The following is a 20,382-nucleotide window of genomic DNA, read 5'->3' as shown; positions in this document are numbered from 1 at the left end:
GCGCAGGTCTGAGAAATGCAAGATTAGGTCTCTAGGAAAGAAGGACTTCCCAAGTCCTAAAAAGCAGTAAGAGGAAACTAAGCAGTATTTCCCCTCAGGTGATTGCTAGACTACCTGAGGAAGCTCCACAGGGTGTTCACTCTGGATATCATGTCAAACTCAGGAGAGATCATATGGGTCTAAACTCACCTTTGGAAATTTTCTTGATCACCCTTGAGAAGCTGCCTATGCATAAAATGGCTCCTTCAGCATGCCAGTGGCTCTGTTTCTTCAGCATGTACCACAGACACTCTAAAAAATTCATGCTCGAGATTAAGAAATAGCAAAATTGACCAAATTACCTTCAGAAGTAGCAGTTGTTTTGGTGGAACGAATTATTGTTCCTAGGTACAATTTTTATTTTTTAGCACATCTATGGAATTGTCTATTATTCTATTACCGTTAACCAGATATAAAGGCAGCAGTTTGCTGGCATCTGAAACAGCGAGGTGATAACAGCACGTGGGCTGTGCTACATTTCTTTCTCTAAATATCAGGCTGGGCCTGGTTCAGTTCATGTGGAGGCTGTCTCTCTCTAGAGACTGTTGTGGCTGCTGTATTCAGAGGTAACATTCCTGCATTATCCTGGATATTCAGCTGGATGCTTTCAGTACATGTGTAGGTATCAGCACAAATAAACTCAGTACATATGTACTCATAGGTTGCACGGAATTGAAACCTCACGAGGGATGGCACATTCTGCTTATCTGCGTTTATCATTGAGGCTTGTCCTCACAGAGTTTTCTTCAGGTAACATAAAGGCAGTGATTTTTTTATTTTTCCTCTGTAAATTGAATCCTGACTCCATATAGCTGCAATATCATATAATGAGGATACGTACATACATACTAAAAAAACCACAACACATTGCTGTTACTCACATGCCTCAGAATAATGAAACAGGCCTCTTAAGAACTGTCGTGACCATTTCAGTGCTTTTCCAGCATCTTTTCCATTTCTGCTCTCCCGAAATAAACAGTTGCACTTAGAGTGAACTTCTACACCATGGGTGGTTACAGCTACTGCTGTTAAACTGTTATTAGAGGCTCCCTGATGACAGAGAAAGCATCCCTGTTATCAGAACATTCCTCCTGGCAGGATATGTTTTGCAATATGTATACACACAATGAACAAGATAAAAGTACGAAAGCAGATTATCTTCATTAGCATTTATACTCTATAGAAGCTTTGACTGTAAGGTATTATTTATGCTACTCGGGTCAGTTACATCGCTGCGAAAGTATTGACACCATGCTTAGCACTTTAGTTTAAACCTGAAACAATCATTTGTCGTCTAGTTTCTCCTCCCTTTTTTCCGGTATAACCTCAGGATTTTTTCTTTCAATAGTGTAAGACAGCAAGACACTGTACCTCTTGGCATATAGTATTCATGCAGATCTTGAATCAAGGAGGAACAGAACTGCCCTGCAAATCCACCTTACCGAGTTTTGTATCCTTCCACAGGAAAGAATCTTTGGCTCTTACTGTAAGGCTCAGCTTATATTTTCATTAGGCTATACTAAGGTTTTCATGGTTTAAAAATTATTCCTTTTTAGTAAAGAAAACACTGGGTAAACGGTGGTCATTCTTTACGACAGGATTACAGAGAACAAGTGTGGAGAATACAGCAGGTGGCGTAGTTCATGTGGGAGGGATAGATACCTAGTAGTCTGTGTCTTTTTTTTCACATGGATGGAAGCCATCACATATTCCATTCTTAGTGTTTGTGCATCTTGATCAGATGCTTGACCTAACACTGCAGATGAGCAGCACAGAGCACATCACCCAAAGGATATATTAAAGTCCAAATCAGCCTTCATCTTAAAGGAAAACAGGGTTATAGATCACATCTGAGGCATGAGGCAACATGTGCTTTCTTGCTACCAATAAATCCCCAGTCAGGTGCACAAAAACTTGTAAGAGATGGAGAGCATGATGAATCCCAGCTGCACTGACCAGCATTAATTTTTCCTTTGGTCAGGAGTTTTCCATTTAGAATCTGGGTTGGCCATCTCCCCAGCAGCTAATCCTTCTCTAGAGGCAGGGGGGAAGGAAAAAAAAAAAAAGAAAAGAGAAGAAAAAAGTCAAGGATTCCACACAGCCTAATATTCTGCAACTGTAAAAGTCTTTCTTTTTTTTTTAAATAACCAGGCACACAGTAGAGCATTGTTTAAAATAATAAGTAAATAGAGACTCTTCTAGTTTTGTTACCATCTTTTGGGAACAACAGTAAACAGGCATAAGCAGGCTCTCTTTTTCTTTTTAAGTATTCATGTCTTTTGCCTTTTCAGTTTCAGCTTTGCTGTTGTTAAGAAATACTTTTCTAGTACTTTCAGACTGAAAACAAGACACTGATTTCACCCTGGATCAACAATATTGGCGCGTTCAGTTTAGAGTTTTCTTGTAAAGGTATGCAGAGCGCCAGTGTTTGTGCGTGGGCAGCTATTTCAGCATAGCACGTGCTTTATCTGTTCTCTGTTGAAGAAGGGAAAAAATCCCTGAACTACAAGGAAAAAGAATTTACTCAGTTGCTTGTCAGCCAGGATAAGAAGATGACATTTAAAAAAATTTATTTTTTTTAAACTTGTAACACCACTGGTTCATTTATAACTATACCATCGGACTAACTCATTGAAGATGGATTCTACGATATCAGTTCTGATGGTTATAATCAAACAGCAAACAGGTTTTGTTTCAGCAAGGCCATAGCTGGATTGTCTGTTAGAAGTCTCTAAAGAAATCTTTAAACTTTTAGTGGGGGAAAAGAAAAATTCTTCAAATGAGTTAAAAGAAACCAGAGCAGGCACCATTCAGACACTGATACTATCAGCAGCTCTTGCTCAGAAGGGGAGGATGCCCTCAGGTCTTTTATGGACTTGCACAAGCAACATTCCCATCTGGTTTTGTGTCCCTGTTGTAAAGCTGCAGCACAAAGCATCAGCTATTTAGAGCTGGGTGAAACAAAACTCTCTGCTTCGCATGGCAATGACATTCTCCCTGCCGTGTTTGTGCGGGCAGAGCCTGGACCTGTGTCCTGTAACCTATCATGGTAAGCCAAGTGTAGTAGTTTAAAACCCGGGTGAGAAAAGCTGGTACCCTCTCCAGCCTGCAGCGGGGCACAGAGCAGAACGCAGCGCGTGGCCGCCTGCCGAGGCACCGCGCGCTGGGGCAGAAGGGCACCAGGCGAAGAGAGCAAGGGATGCTCTGCAGCCAGGAGGCGGAAGGAGGGCCGCTAGTACGGCGAGGGGTGAATTAATTGGGAGTATTTTCTTTACCCCAAAAGACTTTACAAGTTGCAATAACTCTTCCAGATTTTTTGTAGTCCTTTTTTCCCTCCCGAATATTCTCAGACTAGGAATTAAAATTTTGGACTGCACTTAGTGATGCATTAGATGCCTTTACAAATCTAGGCCTTCGCATTCATGTAGGAAATCAAAACTGTTATAAATACACAGACGTAGGTAGCACCCACATACCTTGTAAGTAATGATGCCGTGACATACAAAATATTATAACTAGGCATGACTCAAGGTGAGGGTTCAGAAGACTATTTCTGTAGTAATTGACTTACACACCTGCGGAGTCTCTTCTATCAAGAGCTTTGGTCTGGGTTTTTTGTTAGTTTGTGTTTTGTTTTGTTGTTTGGGGGGGGTTGTTTGGTTGGTTGGTTTGGGGTTTTTTGGTTTTTTGTTTAAGAACATTAATCAGTCACAGGATAAGCCGCACTTTAAACTTCCTTACACCCCTGTCAAGCCTTCATGTTGCAGCAGGTTTGGCATCCTTTGTTTTCCTCAGTGATAGTCACATCATGGATCTACGGTTCCAGCTGTATTATAGCCATAGCTGTCCCTATTTGTTGACTGCCAAACAGCAGGTTCAAACGTGTTATAACCTGTAAGCCCTCATCTTCCACAGCCCTGTGACTAGTAGCTGAATTGTAAGCACTAACCGGCATCTTCAAAGTACTTTTTTCTTTTAATTAATTGACTCTCCAAAAGAACATAACGAGCAAAGAATAAAAATGAGACAATAAATAGCCTATGCATAAGGTTAATTGAACTCTCTTTTCTTAGTAGTTTTAAATATGTTGTGATCAGTCTAGAGTGTCTGCTCCTGACTTGGGAGAGTTAACTGCTATCAGACTCTTCTTGCCACTGTTGTCCTCTTCATCTTCCCCTCGTTTGACTTTCTTCTCTAGTTTAGACAGGGTTTGGACGCATGGCTGGAGTTAATTGGGAAAATTAACAGCTCCTCTGGTATTGTATTTAGGGACCCACAGTATGTTTTTCCAGATGTACCTGGTCTCTGCCATTGTTTTATTTCCCTCCTATCCATCACCTTCTTAATTCAAAACCTAGTGGCCGAGCAAGAAAATATCAAGGTAGTAAAACAATAGCACATGGTGTTCATAAAAAATATCTCCCTCATTTGCCAGATACGCAGATGCCATTAACTTAAATCAATTCCAAGCTTAAACAGGCTGCCTTTCCCCCCCACCCCCCCTACTTCCCTTGGCCTCTTCTCATTTACACCCACACTGTTCAGTTACCCCTACCCGTCTGGCACTTGCACTGTGTCAGTGTCCCCAAAGCATTTCAAGCAAAGAAGGCTAAGTAGTATTGTCAGTGGGTTTTTTGTTTTTAAAAAGCAAAACGAAAACACACAACAAGAGTGAATTGCAGTTTTGCTTCCAGTCACTCCCCCTCCGTGGGACAAGGTGGGCTATTTTGGGTGTATCTGAGCAGCGTGCTGGATGATGGTGAAGAGAACCGTACGCTCTGCAGAGATCCTGGTGCAGTTCTGCCGGGACGCGGTGCCGGAGCTGCCAGCCCCCATCCTCTCCCTCTGGATGTGGCAGAGCTCAGCCCAGCGCAGCTGGGGAGCCCACTGGCTCAGCAGCAGCTTGACACCTTCTGCAGGTGCAGCCTGTTGTGTGTTTTTTGAAAGTTTATTCACCTTGACCTGGTTTAGCAGAAATACGTTTTCACCCGTTTTTCTTTCAGCCTCAGATTAAGCTACAGAGAAATGCCACCTTGGAGTTTCACAGCATCTTCAGACCAGCTATCCTCAGGGTCCCAATTGCTTGCTTTCTCATGGAATTTTGTACATCCCTAGAGCGTAGACGTGGTTATTTTTCATGCCATTCTTAATATATTAGAGTCAAAAATAGAATTACTCTATGTAAAAGGCAAGGACGTTATATCTCTGGAGAAAGAGCAGTGTACTGCAACAACAAGCAATTTCAAGGCACAAAAATAAACCCTCAGAATTTTCTTCCTGAGGGGATGAGAAATGGGGGGGGTGGGGAGGGTGGAGCAGAAATCAGTGAACCAGTACCCAATAGCCTGTTCCTGAGCTGTACTTCATCTGTTTAAAGCACGCATATTGCACGGAGGCCTTGTTTAATATTTAGGGCTGATATTGCCAGGCCTTGCTTTACTAGCAGCATGTTATTGTGGTCCTACTGGGAACGATTGGCTCCTGCATGCTAAAGAGACTTCTGTGGGAGGAATAGAAAGCATTTGAGCTACAGAAGCACAGAGAAATCTGCACCTCCTGTTAACCAAGAGCGACGACTGTGGCAAGCCCAGAAGCCCAAGCACCAAGCCCAGAAAAGCACAGGTACCTCCATAGCCCTTCTCTTTCCCTCACCCTGCCAGAGGAGGGTATGAAAGAATACACGGGAAAGCTCATGCATCCCCATCAAGCATCCAAGTCATTCATGAAATTGCACTCAACTCCCCCCGGATCCGACACTCCCCCAGTGTCACAGTGCTCAAACATTCAAACATTAGAAGAAGGGCATAGCTGCTCCCAGGCACCAAATCCCCCATCTGTGCCAGGCAAACGTAGCCAGAGGTTGAACCAGGAGATTTGCTTCTGGGCCAGTGCAAGTGAATACTGAAGCACAGATATAACAGGTGGAAAGCACCTGCCACAGAGCTGTACGCTGTCTGTCCGGGCTCTGTTTTCTCTCTGTGTAGTTTGGGGGGGTTTTGTTTGTTTTAAAGAGGCAAGGGGAGAGATTAAGTTGTTACTGCATTCCTGGAGCAAGAACGATTGTATGTACTGAAAACAGAAAGCCTCGGCAGCTTTTAAGTGAGGCGATTCTAGCTGCCAGCTTCCAGGATGCGTAGCTGTATCCCCCGTGCTTAGATAACACAGGCTGGATTTTCTATTATTCAGTGCTTGCATTTTTTTTTTTCTCTGCAAGTTTTTGCTCAAACCAGAATCTACCATTTTGGAAACGGATCATAAAGTAACACTGCAAGCAAGTTCTACAGATCATCTACAAAAAGAAGTTGCTACAATAATTGCATCTGGATAAAAACAGGGTGGCTGCAAGACCTTGAAAGGTTTCTCATGGCTTACCAGAGTCTCAGTGGCAAATACTACTTTGGCAAGAAAATCCTTTCTTTTCTAGATAATTGTTACTTTTGTGTGGAAGAATGTGATAGTTGAGTCTTTTTAAAGAAGCCTATGAGGCTTTTTTCCTTAACAAGATAATTGGTTTATCATTCATTTTATGTCTCATGCTCCCCCAGAGACTCTTGTCCCATCTAAGCAATAAACAGTTCCTTAGCACATACCGAAGAACTCGTTACTGTCCTGTTGTGAAAATTACATGGCCAGACATTAAAACAAGCATAATTTTCCGATAGAGATAATAATTATTTGTCTAATTAGACATTTTTGCTACAGAGTCACCATGATACATTATTTTTAAATGCAGTATCTTTAAAAGGAAGGTGTGAGAAATGTGATAATTGTGGAGAAGACAAAGGAGATTAAACACAAAATGTTTCACAGATTGAAGTTAAACTCTTCAACCGTTAGTGCCCAGGATTTGCTACATAGCATATATTGCAGGGGGGAGAAATCACTGACAGTTTGAAGGCCAAAAAAATCCTAACCGATTCAAGATGTCCCCTATTGCCACCAAAGCGCTCTCTGCTAGGTTTTGTGAGCTATTCATGCTTACCTAAGACCCTGCTGTAGTATTTTGGATATGTCAGCATGCTTCTCCACTCTAAAAGACTTTTTTTGACCAAAGCTAGCATTTGAAGAAAAAACCACTAATATAATCACAAATACCTGACTCAAAATACAGGAACAGGATCAATAGGTCATTGCAACAGGTAGTAACCAATCCTCCTGCACTCCCATTCCATAAAGATCAGCCCAGGGACCGTCTTGGTCTGTTATGGCTCGATCTATTGCAAATACCTCCCTTGTCAAACCTTTGCTCTCAGTGTGCGAGTGTTTTGTCTTGCAGTGCCAGCCATAGGTAAAGCAGCATTTTCTGGGGTAGGGATGTTCAGTCTTTTCAATGTATTTTGCACTTGCTATCAACATAATGAGCTGACATTGAAAGACTTTAAGCCTGTTTATAAAATACAGTGGTCAGTTTATCAAAACCTCTTTTAGTTGTATAGTAAAGCTTAAAAAACCCAAACACCACAGTATTTTACTATCACTCCTGGCAGACAGACTTGCTCGTTTCTGTAACACCTGAGCACTTCCAGATAGGAGCAAAGCCTTGTTTGTCCCCTGTGGGTGTACCTCGGGGTGCTGTGTAAGCAAGCTCTGCGTTGTTTACACCTGCCACCAATTGCCAAAAGTTAACCAGATGTGTTTGCTGCCTTGGCAGAGCTGCCCTGCACGCTACAAAATGGGTGGTGCAAAGTTAAAACGGAACACTTGAAAGTCACTCTTCAAAGATACCATTTTCTGTGCTTCAGCCTGGCTTAGGGTTTGGCTCCGATATAAGTTATCGGATTAAAAAAATTAAGAGCTTTCAGAGAGGTGACTTTGCTGCTTGCGTGTGCCAGGCTCGTACTTGGCAGGCTAGACCCGAGGGCCGGGTGTTAGCAAAGCAGTTGCTGTCTGGTACGTCCGTTTGATTTGTGGCGCAAGGACACGGCGCATGGAGATGGTCCTCAGTGAGCCCTTTTGTCAGGGAGTGGTTTCCTCTCACAAGCTGGATGCGAGTTTTCAGGATATGACTATGTTGTCTCATCTGTAATGTCAAATAGCAGCCATACAAAATCATAGCACCGTGTCAGCTGTGCCACATAATCAAGGGAGCTCTTGTGAAGGTTTCCACACCACGGGCCAGTTTCAGCCACAGGACAGTGCTGTTACCCAGACACAGCTTGCCAGCTACTGCTTTTAGACACAGGAGAATACAGCGGTGTAGTTCAATTCCCAGCCAGCTACTGGGGGTAGCCGGAGAAAAGCTTAGCCAGCCCCTTTCTTGGCAACTCCAGCAGAGCTGATGGAAACCACAGCTGAGCTCCTCTCCCCCTGGGTATCGTCTCTGGAGGCGTTACCGAGACGAGGACAACAGTTTAACTGCTCGTTCTGCATTGCTCCTCTTCTCTTCACAGAAGGGGCTCCCCAGCCTACCACCACCTCTGCCAGGTATTGAAAGGCATGCTCCAGTATGTAGCAGCAATATATTATTAATAAAGTAAACGCCAAATATAAGCCAGCTGCTGCAATAAGACTACCCTTAGGAATCTCCAGTCGCTAGATTCCCAGACAGTGCTTTTTTTGCAGCACAATTGCTGCTCGTATAAAGCACTGAAAAGAAAAACAGTCTTTTTTCTTTTTTCCATTCAAACATGATCCCTCTGTACAGGGCTGTTGCTGCCATTTCCAGCACGTCCAAGTTTTGCCTTCAGACGTTTCGATACTGGTACGTTCTCCCAGGATCATATAATTATCAGTCTGTAATCTCCTGTTCCACTACGGAAATGAGCAACCCTTTTATGATCATAGTAACAATTTAGAAGTGTTAAAAGTTTGAGTGCTGGGCCCCTGGTGCTTACACATGTTTAAATTGGCCCTCCCTGAAAGCTGATATATTCCATCTGGTCTATTGGATTTCTTGGCTTAAAGTTACTGGAAACACTGAATGTTTCTTCTGCAGTGATCCTGTAGCTGTCCAAGAGTAATACACACGCTTACAGCTAGCTCCCTGGCTGCTCGGTACTAAAATACTATAGGAGAAGTGCTTTTAGGGCACTTTTTTTTCCTGTATGCTTTTAGAGCTATTTTGAAATCTGAATTCTGCAGTTCACTTTTCCAACCAATCTTATAGCATGTAAGTGATACTTAAAGGATAAATAAAACACACAAGTTCGCAGCTCATTACCACTAAACATTTTGCCTGAATGCTGCAAATTAAGCAACTAGATGTTTTTGTTGTTTGTTTCTCTACATTCTCCTTTCCAAATCTGCACTAGCTTTTTCTTGTCCTTATAGCTTTACATAACAGCTTAATAAAACTCCCTGCTCTTATTTTCCTCAAAGGTTATTTATGCTTTCTTAGCTATTTATGTCAGGAAAAAGAGACATTACAGGTAACTGCAGGTTATAATGAAACAAGCTGCCAGCCCAGTAAACGATACATCAACACCAGTAGCAACGCTGGATTAACCATTCAGATAGCCACTGCTCATTGAACTCTCTGCAAGAGCTTTATGATACGGCTGCCTCATTCCCTCTCATTGCCATTCCCGGGCTCTCCAGGCTCAGGGGCATGTATGTCACTAGGTTAAAATACACAGATGCATTCAAACTGGGTCACACAAACCATTAAAACAGCACATTCCTACAACAATTTTCACAACCCAGCTATCTCATACTGTAGCACACTCTAAGAGTGTGCCTGTCCCTTGGCTTAGTCCACCTCCCACAAGCCCGAGCAACTGCTAGCGGCTGGAGGGATGCCCGCATTTGCAGCAGCATTGCTGACTCCTTAAAGCCTGTCTTGTGCTGCAGAGGCTGCGCTGCATTTGAAAATTGAGGATTCAGGAGTATTAAAAATATTTCAGCCTCTTCATCATCTTTACTTTCCTCTGTATTTCCCTCTTGTTCAGTTACGATTCAGCCCTTTACTTACAGTACAGCTGGAGTGCAGATGCAGGGACCTTTTCTGATTCCCATCACCTCCCGTTCCTGCCAGGCTGCAAGAGCCCACTGCAGTCCCGCAGCCTTTTCGTGTTTTTAGCTCAGTCCTTTAACTTTCAGCAGCTCAATTCACCTCTCCAGGATGCTCTCGAGCTAACTCAGTGCCCCCCACACGTGCATTGCTTGGCGGTGCCTTGAAAACACAGCCCACCACCAACTGCTGGGAGCTGGGGTTACGCTCCCAGTGTCAGTGGGAGACAAGGCCCACGGCTCCAAGTGTGATTCACTTCAGACCAGGTGAAGTCAATGGCTGAGGTCATTGACTAGCTAGTACAAGCTGCAGCACTACAGTAACAACTCCCAGCGTCAGACGTAACTCCACAGGTGTGACAAAACCAAAGAAATTGCTTTGCCTCCCTTCTCTCCAAGCAAGCCTGCTAATACAATTAAAAATGCACTGGGCAAACTCCGCAGAAACTCTGCACATTAACTCCTACTCTGTCCATTTTTACCTGCGAAGCAGCGCTCCCTCCAGAGCTCGCTTCAACACGCCTTTCAGCCCTTTGCTGGGGGAGAAAATATCCTGGCCGCAGAACTTTATTAAGGCTTTGACTAAGAAGCGGCCAACTGGGAGGGAAATGGATTCATGGGTTTGTTTCCACGTCTGCGTAATTGCTTTCAGAAAACGTTGACCATGCTCTCTCCTGGGCATAGTGGGAGCACGTTCTGGTTCACTGGTTCTGCCGTGTGTTTTGTACAGAGCGGCTGAATGGATATTTACATGAAAATAGTATTGCTGAGCATTTAGTTCCAATCATTTTGTACTTGGTACAGCCATCTGGAATCAAAATATTTCGAGAATATTACAGATGCTCTTGCATTTTAGTCTCAAAAACTCTTAAAATATAAACCTCTTACATCAACTCTCTAGAGTCGCCAAACTTTCTCCACACTTCTGTTATTAAGCAACTCTGTTATTAAGCAATCCTATTATTAAGGACTTAGTGGATGTGAGACATCTTTGTCATGTTCAGCACCGCGTGCCAGCAGCTGGGCCGCTGGTGGGGAGCGGTGTAGCACCCCGACCGCAGGACGGCCGGGCCCGGGGAGCCTCTGCCCTTCCTCCCGCCTGCAGCTGGGCGGGCACCACTCCCTCTCTGGGTATGACAGCGGTGGAAATACAGGCCTTGTTTGAAGGGTGGAAGATTGCTGTGGGATTAATCCTATCGCGTGGGGCTTTTTGAATAGCTTTTATCATACACAACTCTCTAGATGACAGAGAGAGAGAGGGGCAGAGAGCAGATCTGAAGGCAGAACTGCTCCTTACTTTAGTAAAAACTAAGACGTCAGACTTTCTATTATGGAAGCTAATCATTACCCAGCAAAGCAGTATGCTCGGAGGTTGGTTTTTCTTTTTTAGCTTCGGTGTAGTGTTCCTGAAAGCTAATAGCATCTATAATGTTGTTGCTGATTTGTTTGGCTGTATGAAAGAAAGCAGAAAATAGAATCGCTGTACGTTAAGAGGCAAAGATGATGTATTTTGTGTAATGAGCAATGTGCTGCAGTAAGAAAAGACTGCCACAGTAAACCTGCAGTCCCCATGAAAGCCTGAATTTAGTCACGTGGCTAACCACTTGTGATCTTTGAAAGGCAAGGCGTCACTTGGTGTCTGAGCACTATGTGATTTTGGAGGCAGGAATCCAATCAATCCAGTCTCTCTCACACCTTCCAGGATACATATGCTGTAAAACGGCGCACGCTCTGAATTTAAGCAAGTCGAGCGTACCCCTTGGCAAACAGCCCCCACGCCATTGCCTAGGCTGCGCAAATGGGCTGCTGACTGTTGTCTGCCTCATCCTCATGGCACACACGTTGTCCCACTCCACCAGCGGGCGCTCGGGCAGGTGGCCACCACGGGCTGAGGCTCTGCAGAGCGCCGATCCCAGCGGCCAGGCTGGCGGCTTGCTGGTGCAGCTGGGATGCACCAGTTGTCCTCCTCCCTGGGCTTCCAGCCGTTCCCTGACGTGGAGGGACTGCGGCAGCAGGCTACGGCTTCTGTATTTAACAAAGAGCACCACGGTATGCTACAGATGCACAAGCACTGCGCTTCCCCACTGGGACCTTGTCTGCTTGGTACAGTTGACTGGGAGAGACCACATGGCAGTCACGATAGTGAAGCCAATTACTAGCTATTACACATTTTACGATACACAGAGCAGCACAAATCACGGAAGAAGGCAGGGGAGAAGAGTGTGCACAAAGTATTTGGATCTGCCTGGTTTCTGAGGGCTCCGAGCACTCGTGGCTGGCACGGCTTAGGTGCTAGAGATGCCACAGTGAGACAGGCTGGAGAGACAGGAGCACGAAGTGGTGAAGGGGGCCACGGCAGGGACAGGAGGCATGAAACTGAGGTCCTGGTTTGAGCAGGAGCAAGAGAGCAAGAGGTATGAGAGGAAGAGGAGGATATAGCATGAGGGCCTGGTAAAGGAAATCCTGGAGGAAAGGGGAATACAGCTTCTAGAGGAAAGTTTAGCAACTCCAATGTAATAACAGATTATTTTATTTTGAGAAAGATGAGAAGGAGCTCAGTCTCATGCTGTTAAATAGCAGATCCCACACTTGGGACCTGCCATGGAAAAACGATCCAGCCTTATCATTCAGTTAAACTCAGCCTGACGCTCTCTGGCTGCACTGCCCATTTCATAGCTTGCACCTTTCACGAGGAGCTGTGTTACCATCATTTGAGGTACCAAACCCAGGGGTGCCGTGGGGGAAGAAACCCATCTTTGAAGATCGCACTCTGTTCGGTTTTGTGGATGAGGGCCAGGGCTTTGAATACAGGAACATATCCCGGAGCCACTTTTTTTTGTGCCAGACAAACCTCACTTCTGATAAGTTTATTAGAAGCTTTTATGTGCTAATTTAGCATTGAATTTTATCTCTCAGAAATCACATAGATGGGAGGGCAGCTGCATGCATGTATGTTTGAGAACGTGCTGGTGGTTGTGCTGGTCCTGGCTCTCCCACAGATGCGCTGGCGTAACAGAGACACAGGGCATGCCGTGGGGGACACCGTCCTTTGCTAGCCACCTTTCTGCACGCCACGACTGCAGGCTTTGCTTTGGCTACAGAATGGCAACGACTCTGCAAAGCTCTCTCCTGCAGCAGAGCTGAGCACGGCGGGAGCCAGCTGGGCTCTCCCCTGGTGAAAATGACACGGAGGCTAAAGTGTCATGAACGTTAGTAAAATCAACATTCTAAAAATCTACTGCAATTATTTTCAGTTATTGATCAAAACAGATACTGAACAACTGTGTCCACTTGATTAATAGCAAACACTTACTACAGAAACAGACACTAATATTAATCTTCCATTTTACTGTGTCAAATGCACATAATTATTCATCACGGATACTATTTATATATACCCACATACTGCTAAGTGAAAGAATGCTTTCATCCTGGTTTTATCATTTCTAGATTAAATCACAGTTTTTCTATTTCCTCCAGTCAGCAACTCAGCCCCACAATTTTCTCTCCAAATGACAGGCAATTCTTTTAAGCACATTGAATTATTTTTTCCAGGTGGTGGTTCAGCTGAAATTAAATGTTACTCTTTCATATTGCTCAGTAGTACAGCTGTAGCACACAAAGAAAGATGACAACTTTAATATTCTAGCTAACTTGAAAAATAGGATTTAAACAGAAGACCGTTTAAATTCAGAGTGCTATTTATTCAAAGTGAGCACTGGCACCCAGCACCCCTTTTGCCTCACGCGAGGACGTAGGGAGCACAGGGAGGAAGGAGAGGCTGCGGTGAACCCACGGCAGCGTGAGCGAGGCCGTGGACCAGACCGCACCACAAACACGACAGATGATGGCTGTGCAACGGAGTGACAGCATGGTTGTCTTGGCTGAGCATTCACGTGCTGAAGGCTGGAAAGGCCCTCCGGAGCTCACCCAACCAGCCTAAGACCCACTCAGGCTCCAAAATCAAATCAGCACTGGAAACTTTGATTTTTATTATTTTTAATCTCTTAGTGGTTTCATTCCCCAGCAGCTGGTGAAGGACACGGTTACCTCCATCCCCCTTGCATCAGCCAAGGCTGTGGTCTCCCCGTGAGCAAAGCACGGTCCCCAGCTGGCAGGGAAAGACGGGCATCTCCTTTTCGTGAGCAAATACAAGAGGAGACACGAGGGGAAGGCAAGGAAGGCGTCTCGTACCAGAGAGGCCACTCTGCCCGCGCTCGGCACTCACCTCCCTGGCTGTAAGCCTGAGTATACACACACTCATCACCCTTTTGCTACAATGATAAAATACCCTTTGATCCAACAGAAACTTCACTACCCCAGTATTAAACTGGATGATTATTTCATATGAAGTTTTTCCATTTCCTTTACTTTGTCCACATAGGGTTAGTTAAAAACCAACATTAACTTGAAAAACAGAGGAAGGTCAAAATAATCTCTACCAATAATTATGGAAGCTCATTGGATAAAGTCTAGCAGGAGCAGCCAAATGCTCAGGTGCTATGCTGAGTGAAACTTGCACAGATGGGTAAAAGATAAAAAATCAAAGATACTTGTTTGATAAATGTAGAACAAACAGCTCAGGTATTTTCATGTGGCAGGAACCGCATGCACTGAAGCACCAACGTTTGACAAAAATCACATTCTATAATTTTGCAAATTGGTAACAAACGGGAAAGGCATCTTTACTAGAGATTAAAGCAAAATAAATCCACACTTAAGAATGTGCTTTATTAGCCCTTGTCTGAGATGCTGCTTAGTCTAACCGTGGAACAACAGTGCCTCCCAATGACCAAAAGTATAATTCTTTCAGGTTCATGTATTTAGTTGTCAGTATCTCATTTTGCTCATCTCTGATAGCTTATGTATTGGTTCGACCACAACATCTCAGTGGATCTGTCTGCCAAGAAAGCTTTAATATTGATCTGCAAAATTAAAAGACTAGCAAAGAACCAGCATAGATATCCCCTGCCAGAACATTCTGTTCTTAATTTGTAAGCAAAAAACCTCAGTAACAGCAAGACCTGAAACGGATGTCCGAGACAGCAAGGATACCTGGAAATACAGTGTCGGAAGCGTTCCCATTATTGCAATCACGACAATATGTTATGATCAGTGATACGTGTAATGTCTCAGTTAAGCACATAGGTACTACTTCTCTTAACTGATTGTGAAAATTATTCACCAAATAAAATTAACATATTCCCTCTTCTCTGCTACCCCGAAACAGGTCCCGATTGTTTCAGTTCTAAGAATCTCGCACTGCAAGCCCAGAAAAAGATCCTGAGTAAAATGGCGACCAAAACCATGGCTAACATGCTAATCGATGACACAAGCAGCGAAATCTTCGATGAGCTGTACAAAGTAACAAAAGAGCACACAAGAAACAAAAAGGAAGCCCATAAAATTATGAAAGACCTGATCAAAGTGGCAATAAAAATTGGGATCCTCTATCGAAATAATCAGTTCAACCAAGAAGAGCTGGAAATCGTAGACAAGTTCAGGAAGAAGCTGAACCAAACTGCCATGACAATTGTCAGTTTCTACGAGGTAGAGTACACTTTTGACAGAAATGTTCTCGCAGAACTTCTGAATGAATGTAAAGACCTTGTGCATGAACTAGTAGATCGACACCTGACACCGAGATCCCACGGGCGCATCAACCATGTCTTCAATCACTTTGCGGATGTGGAATTTCTAACTGCCCTGTACAGTCTTGATGGGGATTGTCGGCCATACCTCAAAAAGATCTGCGATGGCATCAACAAACTACTTGATGAGAAGGTCCTTTGAAACAACGCTCAAAAACAAGAAACCAACCAAAAACTTCTCTAGAACTGGCCACCCTTCATGTGCCATGGTGAGCAAGCGAGCTTCCTTCCTACTGGTCTCTTACTACAGTCTCCAGCAGGGCCCAGAAAGTGCTCACCAGGCTCGTGATGAAGTGGAAAACTTAAATCAGAAAGCTATCAATTTTAACGTTTTGTTCAGATAATTCAGTCTTTTCCAAGGAGCGGAGTGAACAAGGCTGCCGATACATATTGTTCAGAAACATATTGCTAAACGCCATGATCTTACTGGCTTTGTGTTCAAGGCTGAACATGTGGAAAGAAAGTAAATTCAGATGCATGGCTATGTAAAAATAGACAGGTGAAGGCAAATGAGCAACGCATGGAATTCACCCCCAGGCTGCCCTTGGTGCGTATGTTTTTATTATTCCCATGCTAATTGAAAAAGCTTAGACAGAAAGTAGGGCTCTAATGGATTAAGCTCACTCCTTTCAAAAGGATCAGGAATCAATATGAGAAGGCACCTCTCATTTTACATAGTATTTAAGTCTAATAGGGGAATAACAAATAATAGAAACTGAGTAGAAGTGGGAGAAAATTTAAAGAGCTGCTCTCTGAAGCAGTATCTTCATGAGTTTTGTTTTATACCTGCTAATAACAGAGAGACAGTTCCATTTTAATTTTGAAAAGCAGCTCAGTGGTTCAAGCTCAAAGGTAACCAGAAAACAAGATAAAGTAGTACATCAGTTTCCCCGCTCTCAGGGTTTGCGTATTTGGTAACATCAGATGAGTTTAGGCTGAAGGTTGTGCTGCTCTTTGTGCTCTTACTGTTTTGCCTGCCAGAACAAAATATTCTTTGTGGAGATTTTGAAATCGCACTTGTGAAGAGGAGCACGACTAAGACATCAAGGGAGCTATAAAGCGACGTTTACATCCCCTATCCTCAAAATATTCAGCCTAGATAAAACTCTCAGTTTAATGTGTCAATTATGTTAATTTGTGCCTACAGTAAAACAGAAGTGTGATAAAAAAGGAAGCCCATCCGCTATGCTTGCGGTGCCATCTAAGTGTAGTATATCCACAGTAGTCTTAAGAGAACAATCTCAGTGACTCTGGTGAGCTTCATGACTGACTGACTTGTTCAGAATGTTTTCAGTTACTTTTTTCTTTTTTAAACAAAATATATAGTGTCTTCAAACTGAAAACATTTTGCAATGAAATACCGGTTTCTGTACAGTTTTGTTAGGATTAAGGGAGAATGGGAGCAGAGCAGATACACCAGCTTGCCACTTGCAGAATCTTGCAGCTAGGTGGAAGGTGCTGGCTGACCCTAAGTAAAGGAAGTATGTTCGGAAATCTCTCCTCTCCTTGCTCTCTACATCTTATCCTCCAGACTCACCTCTATGTACTGACACTTCAGTGCCATGTACCATCTCCTTTTAGCAGACAATCCCCTTATCTGCAGGTAACACCTTCCATATCACGTATACTATAATAGTGATGCATGTACTTGAAAATTGACAAAGACAAGAAAATATATTTGAAAGCCATTCCTTCTCTAAGGAAAACTTCCGGTGTGATCACTTGTTACTTTAGGATAAGAAAAATTTCTGTTTCTCATTTAAATTCTTAAATGGTATGGTGGTAGAGAAAAGTGTTCAAAATTTTATTATTCTTCTTCTGTCTTTCCTCACCTCAAGATAACTATATTGTATCTCTTGCAACAACAATTTTGACTATCACGCCTTTATACAGTTGAGAATACACATACCCAGTTCACACATTCACTACGGTTGTGGTAGATGGATTATCTGTTCCCAGAACAACTCATTTCAAAGCACAGTAAAAATGGCAGCACATTATAGTGCAGTTTGTAATGATGTCATTTTCCTCACATATTTCCTTTAACCATAAAAAGTATATTTAGTAGCAATGAAAGTGGACAATTCCTTTGCAACACAGCACAGTAGTGAAATACCAACATTTGAGGTTGCAAGTTCAGCCATATGCAGAGCCATATTTACATGCACAATTAGCTGCATTTTTTCCAAGCACGTACTTGTCAATTGATGCTTTTGAACAGTATTTATTGTATCCAACACTCCTGTCCCAGTGCACACGTCAGATTTTGTGTGTTTGTTTCACTTGTGGCAAACAAATTTCTTTTTTTAAAGCCAGAAAAAGAGATTATTCAACATTCAAGATGTCCAAAGGAAAGGGATATCCTGTATCTGTGACCTTCTTTTTGTGTGTTGCAAGTATCAATATTCAGAACAATATTAGACAAACCAGCTGAACATCTGTTGTTTTATTTATAAATCTGAGTAGCCTTAAGGAAAGAGAATGTTTTCAAGTATTTCTCATACTTGCATATCCTGTATATTCATTGTTTACTTTTGTACTTGTAGCTTGGTATGTAATAACATTGCTAAAATATGGGCAATGTTCAGGTCACCTTAAGTATATGATGTATTATCATATTTGTGGATTAAAAATGTGTGATTACTGACCTTTTTGTTTCCTTTTGTTTTATTTATCCTGCCACCCAATGTAAACGCAAGTTAAGCAATAAGAAGAAGGAATTAGTGTAATCTAAGTTTTGTCACCTTCAACTTTTGCTCTTTGATGACCAGATTTTGTGAATGTAGGAGGTAGGTAGATGGACAGTTTAAGGGTTTACAAGAAAACTAGAAATACACGTTTCTGTTGCATCACACACACACACAAGACAAACGTGCATCAGCAGCAAAGGAAATTCCCATTTTTCCACAAAGTTCTCAAGCACTTGAGCTAAGAAATTATGCTGGCTCAATGTGCTTAGTAGTGCGGTTCAGTCACCAGGCTCCGAAACTCCCTCACAAGCCATGTGGAGGAAATGGCACAAGCTTCTTGCCTTCAGGTACCAGCCTCTCCCCAGGCTCAGCCTAAGCGGTGCCTAGAAGATACACAGGCAGCCTGTGTCAGGGCCAGAGCAGATATAATATGCCAAGATCTAGCTCTCTACCAAGCACCTTCTTGCAAGTTTTCCGTGATGTATTTAGCTCAGTTTAGCTAAATGTGATTGAAGTTAGACAGAAGACACATCCCTGAGATTTCAAATCCCTGCCCTAAACATGGAGACACTAAAACCTACCAGAATGTTTTAACAGCAGCAAGCGTATATTCTCCTATCCTTATTCCCGGAAAAGGCAAACTGTTTTGGCTGAAAGAGCTCAGGATTTGCAAACCACTCACATGGCAATTATGCTGGAAGCAGTTAAAGATTGGCACAAAGAGAAAACTGCCAACTACCTTAAAACAAAAGTTTAAAGCAATCTTCGTAAGTGGTGTTTCAAGCTGCACAGCTGGTAAAACATTGCTGTCAGGTTCATTTTATGAATCAAAGAATATTGTGTCCTGCCATTATATGTTTCATCACTGCCAACTTTATTACCTGAAGTTAAAGAGAAAAATGTTAATGTTGAAGAAACTCTCAAGGGAGCAACCACTTCTGGCATCCTAATGAAATTGGACATGTACCACAGAACAGTACTTCACACCGAACATGTAATCTTATTTGTGTTGGAGAAAGATTCTCACAGAAAGGCATATAAATAACTGACCCTGAAGAGAACCAAGAGGTAAAGCACAATTAACTCTTATCACAGCAACAGAAATGCAAATGCAAGTCTTAACCAGATGACTTAAGCAGGTCTACTTCCATTTTTACATGCTATGATACATACCTCCATGCCAGAAAAAGACAACGCAGTCTTATCAACACAGAAAAGATAATACGGCTTTTTATGCTGAAAAACTACTAGTGGGACTCTATAGGACATAACTACCTTTCCAATATTTAGAAACCATCAGGCAATGTCATTTCTGAGCTACTTGGAAGTACAGGAAAACCTCAAGATAGTGCCATCCATTACACAAATTTATTCTCTTGGGTCCTTACAGGATGAGAAGGGGTTGGGAATACCTAGCAGAAAGTAATATAACACAATAGGAGATTTGATCTGTGTTTAGGAAAACATACTGCGTCATACTGCCAAGTTGCACTGCCACCAATTTTCCTACCAAAGTATTTGTTTCATTAGAAATGTCTGAGAATACTTGGGGTAACGGGGGAGAACCCGACAAAAGAGCTGAAATATGGATCCAATACAATCACTTATCTGTTGACTCCAAAATGTCCAGACCTCCAAGTTGCCCATGGCACAGAGTAGTAAAACAGTGGCATCTCCTGGTACCTAGGGTTTTGGTCCAAAATGCTGTTAACCTGCCAGTTCAGAAAGGTCAGTGTATACTCTGACCGGCCTCTGGTTGTCTTGAAAGTAAACTTCTTTGTGCTAACTGGATTATGTGCTCTCTTCCTTCTAGCCTACTTCTTCACACTTTATTTCCCTTTCCCTGAAAACAGGTTAATCCTTCAAGATCTAGTAAGTCACAAAGAAAAGTAAGTAGGAACAGCATAGAAGACAAAAGATATTCACTAAAGGATTTCCAATACAGAACTAGATGAAAGAATATTCCTTTGTATAATTAGTTATGCAGCTATATTTCCTTTTAGAGACAACTCGATGATGGATCAAGATCAGAGGGATTCCCAGCACTGAATTGC

The 20,382-nt window shown here is 42.9% G+C and overlaps 1 protein-coding gene across 3 annotated transcripts in view; it reads left to right on the top strand.

Annotated features, from left to right (window-relative positions):
* Window positions 1-18,278, top strand: part of TNFAIP8L3 (TNF alpha induced protein 8 like 3) — a 49,573-nt gene extending 31,295 nt beyond the window's left edge. Inside the window, exons 2-3 of one of the 3 annotated variants that reach the window (XM_075506063.1) lie at window positions 14,018-14,225; window positions 15,218-18,278. In XM_075506063.1, the coding sequence (XP_075362178.1) occupies window positions 15,280-15,780 (501 nt within the window). In that variant the 5' untranslated portion in view covers window positions 14,018-14,225; window positions 15,218-15,279 and the 3' untranslated portion in view covers window positions 15,781-18,278. Of the gene's footprint in view, window positions 1-14,014; window positions 14,226-15,217 lie in introns of all 3 variants that reach the window. The other 2 variants (XM_075506062.1, XM_075506064.1) reach the window with 2 other exon arrangements.
* Window positions 18,279-20,382: the final 2,104 nt, after the last annotated feature.

This window comes from Mycteria americana, chromosome 6, assembly GCF_035582795.1.
Source record: "Mycteria americana isolate JAX WOST 10 ecotype Jacksonville Zoo and Gardens chromosome 6, USCA_MyAme_1.0, whole genome shotgun sequence".
NCBI lineage: Eukaryota > Metazoa > Chordata > Aves > Ciconiiformes > Ciconiidae > Mycteria > Mycteria americana.
Note: the sequence above shows the minus strand (reverse complement) of the source record. Positions and strands in the feature narration are given on the sequence as shown.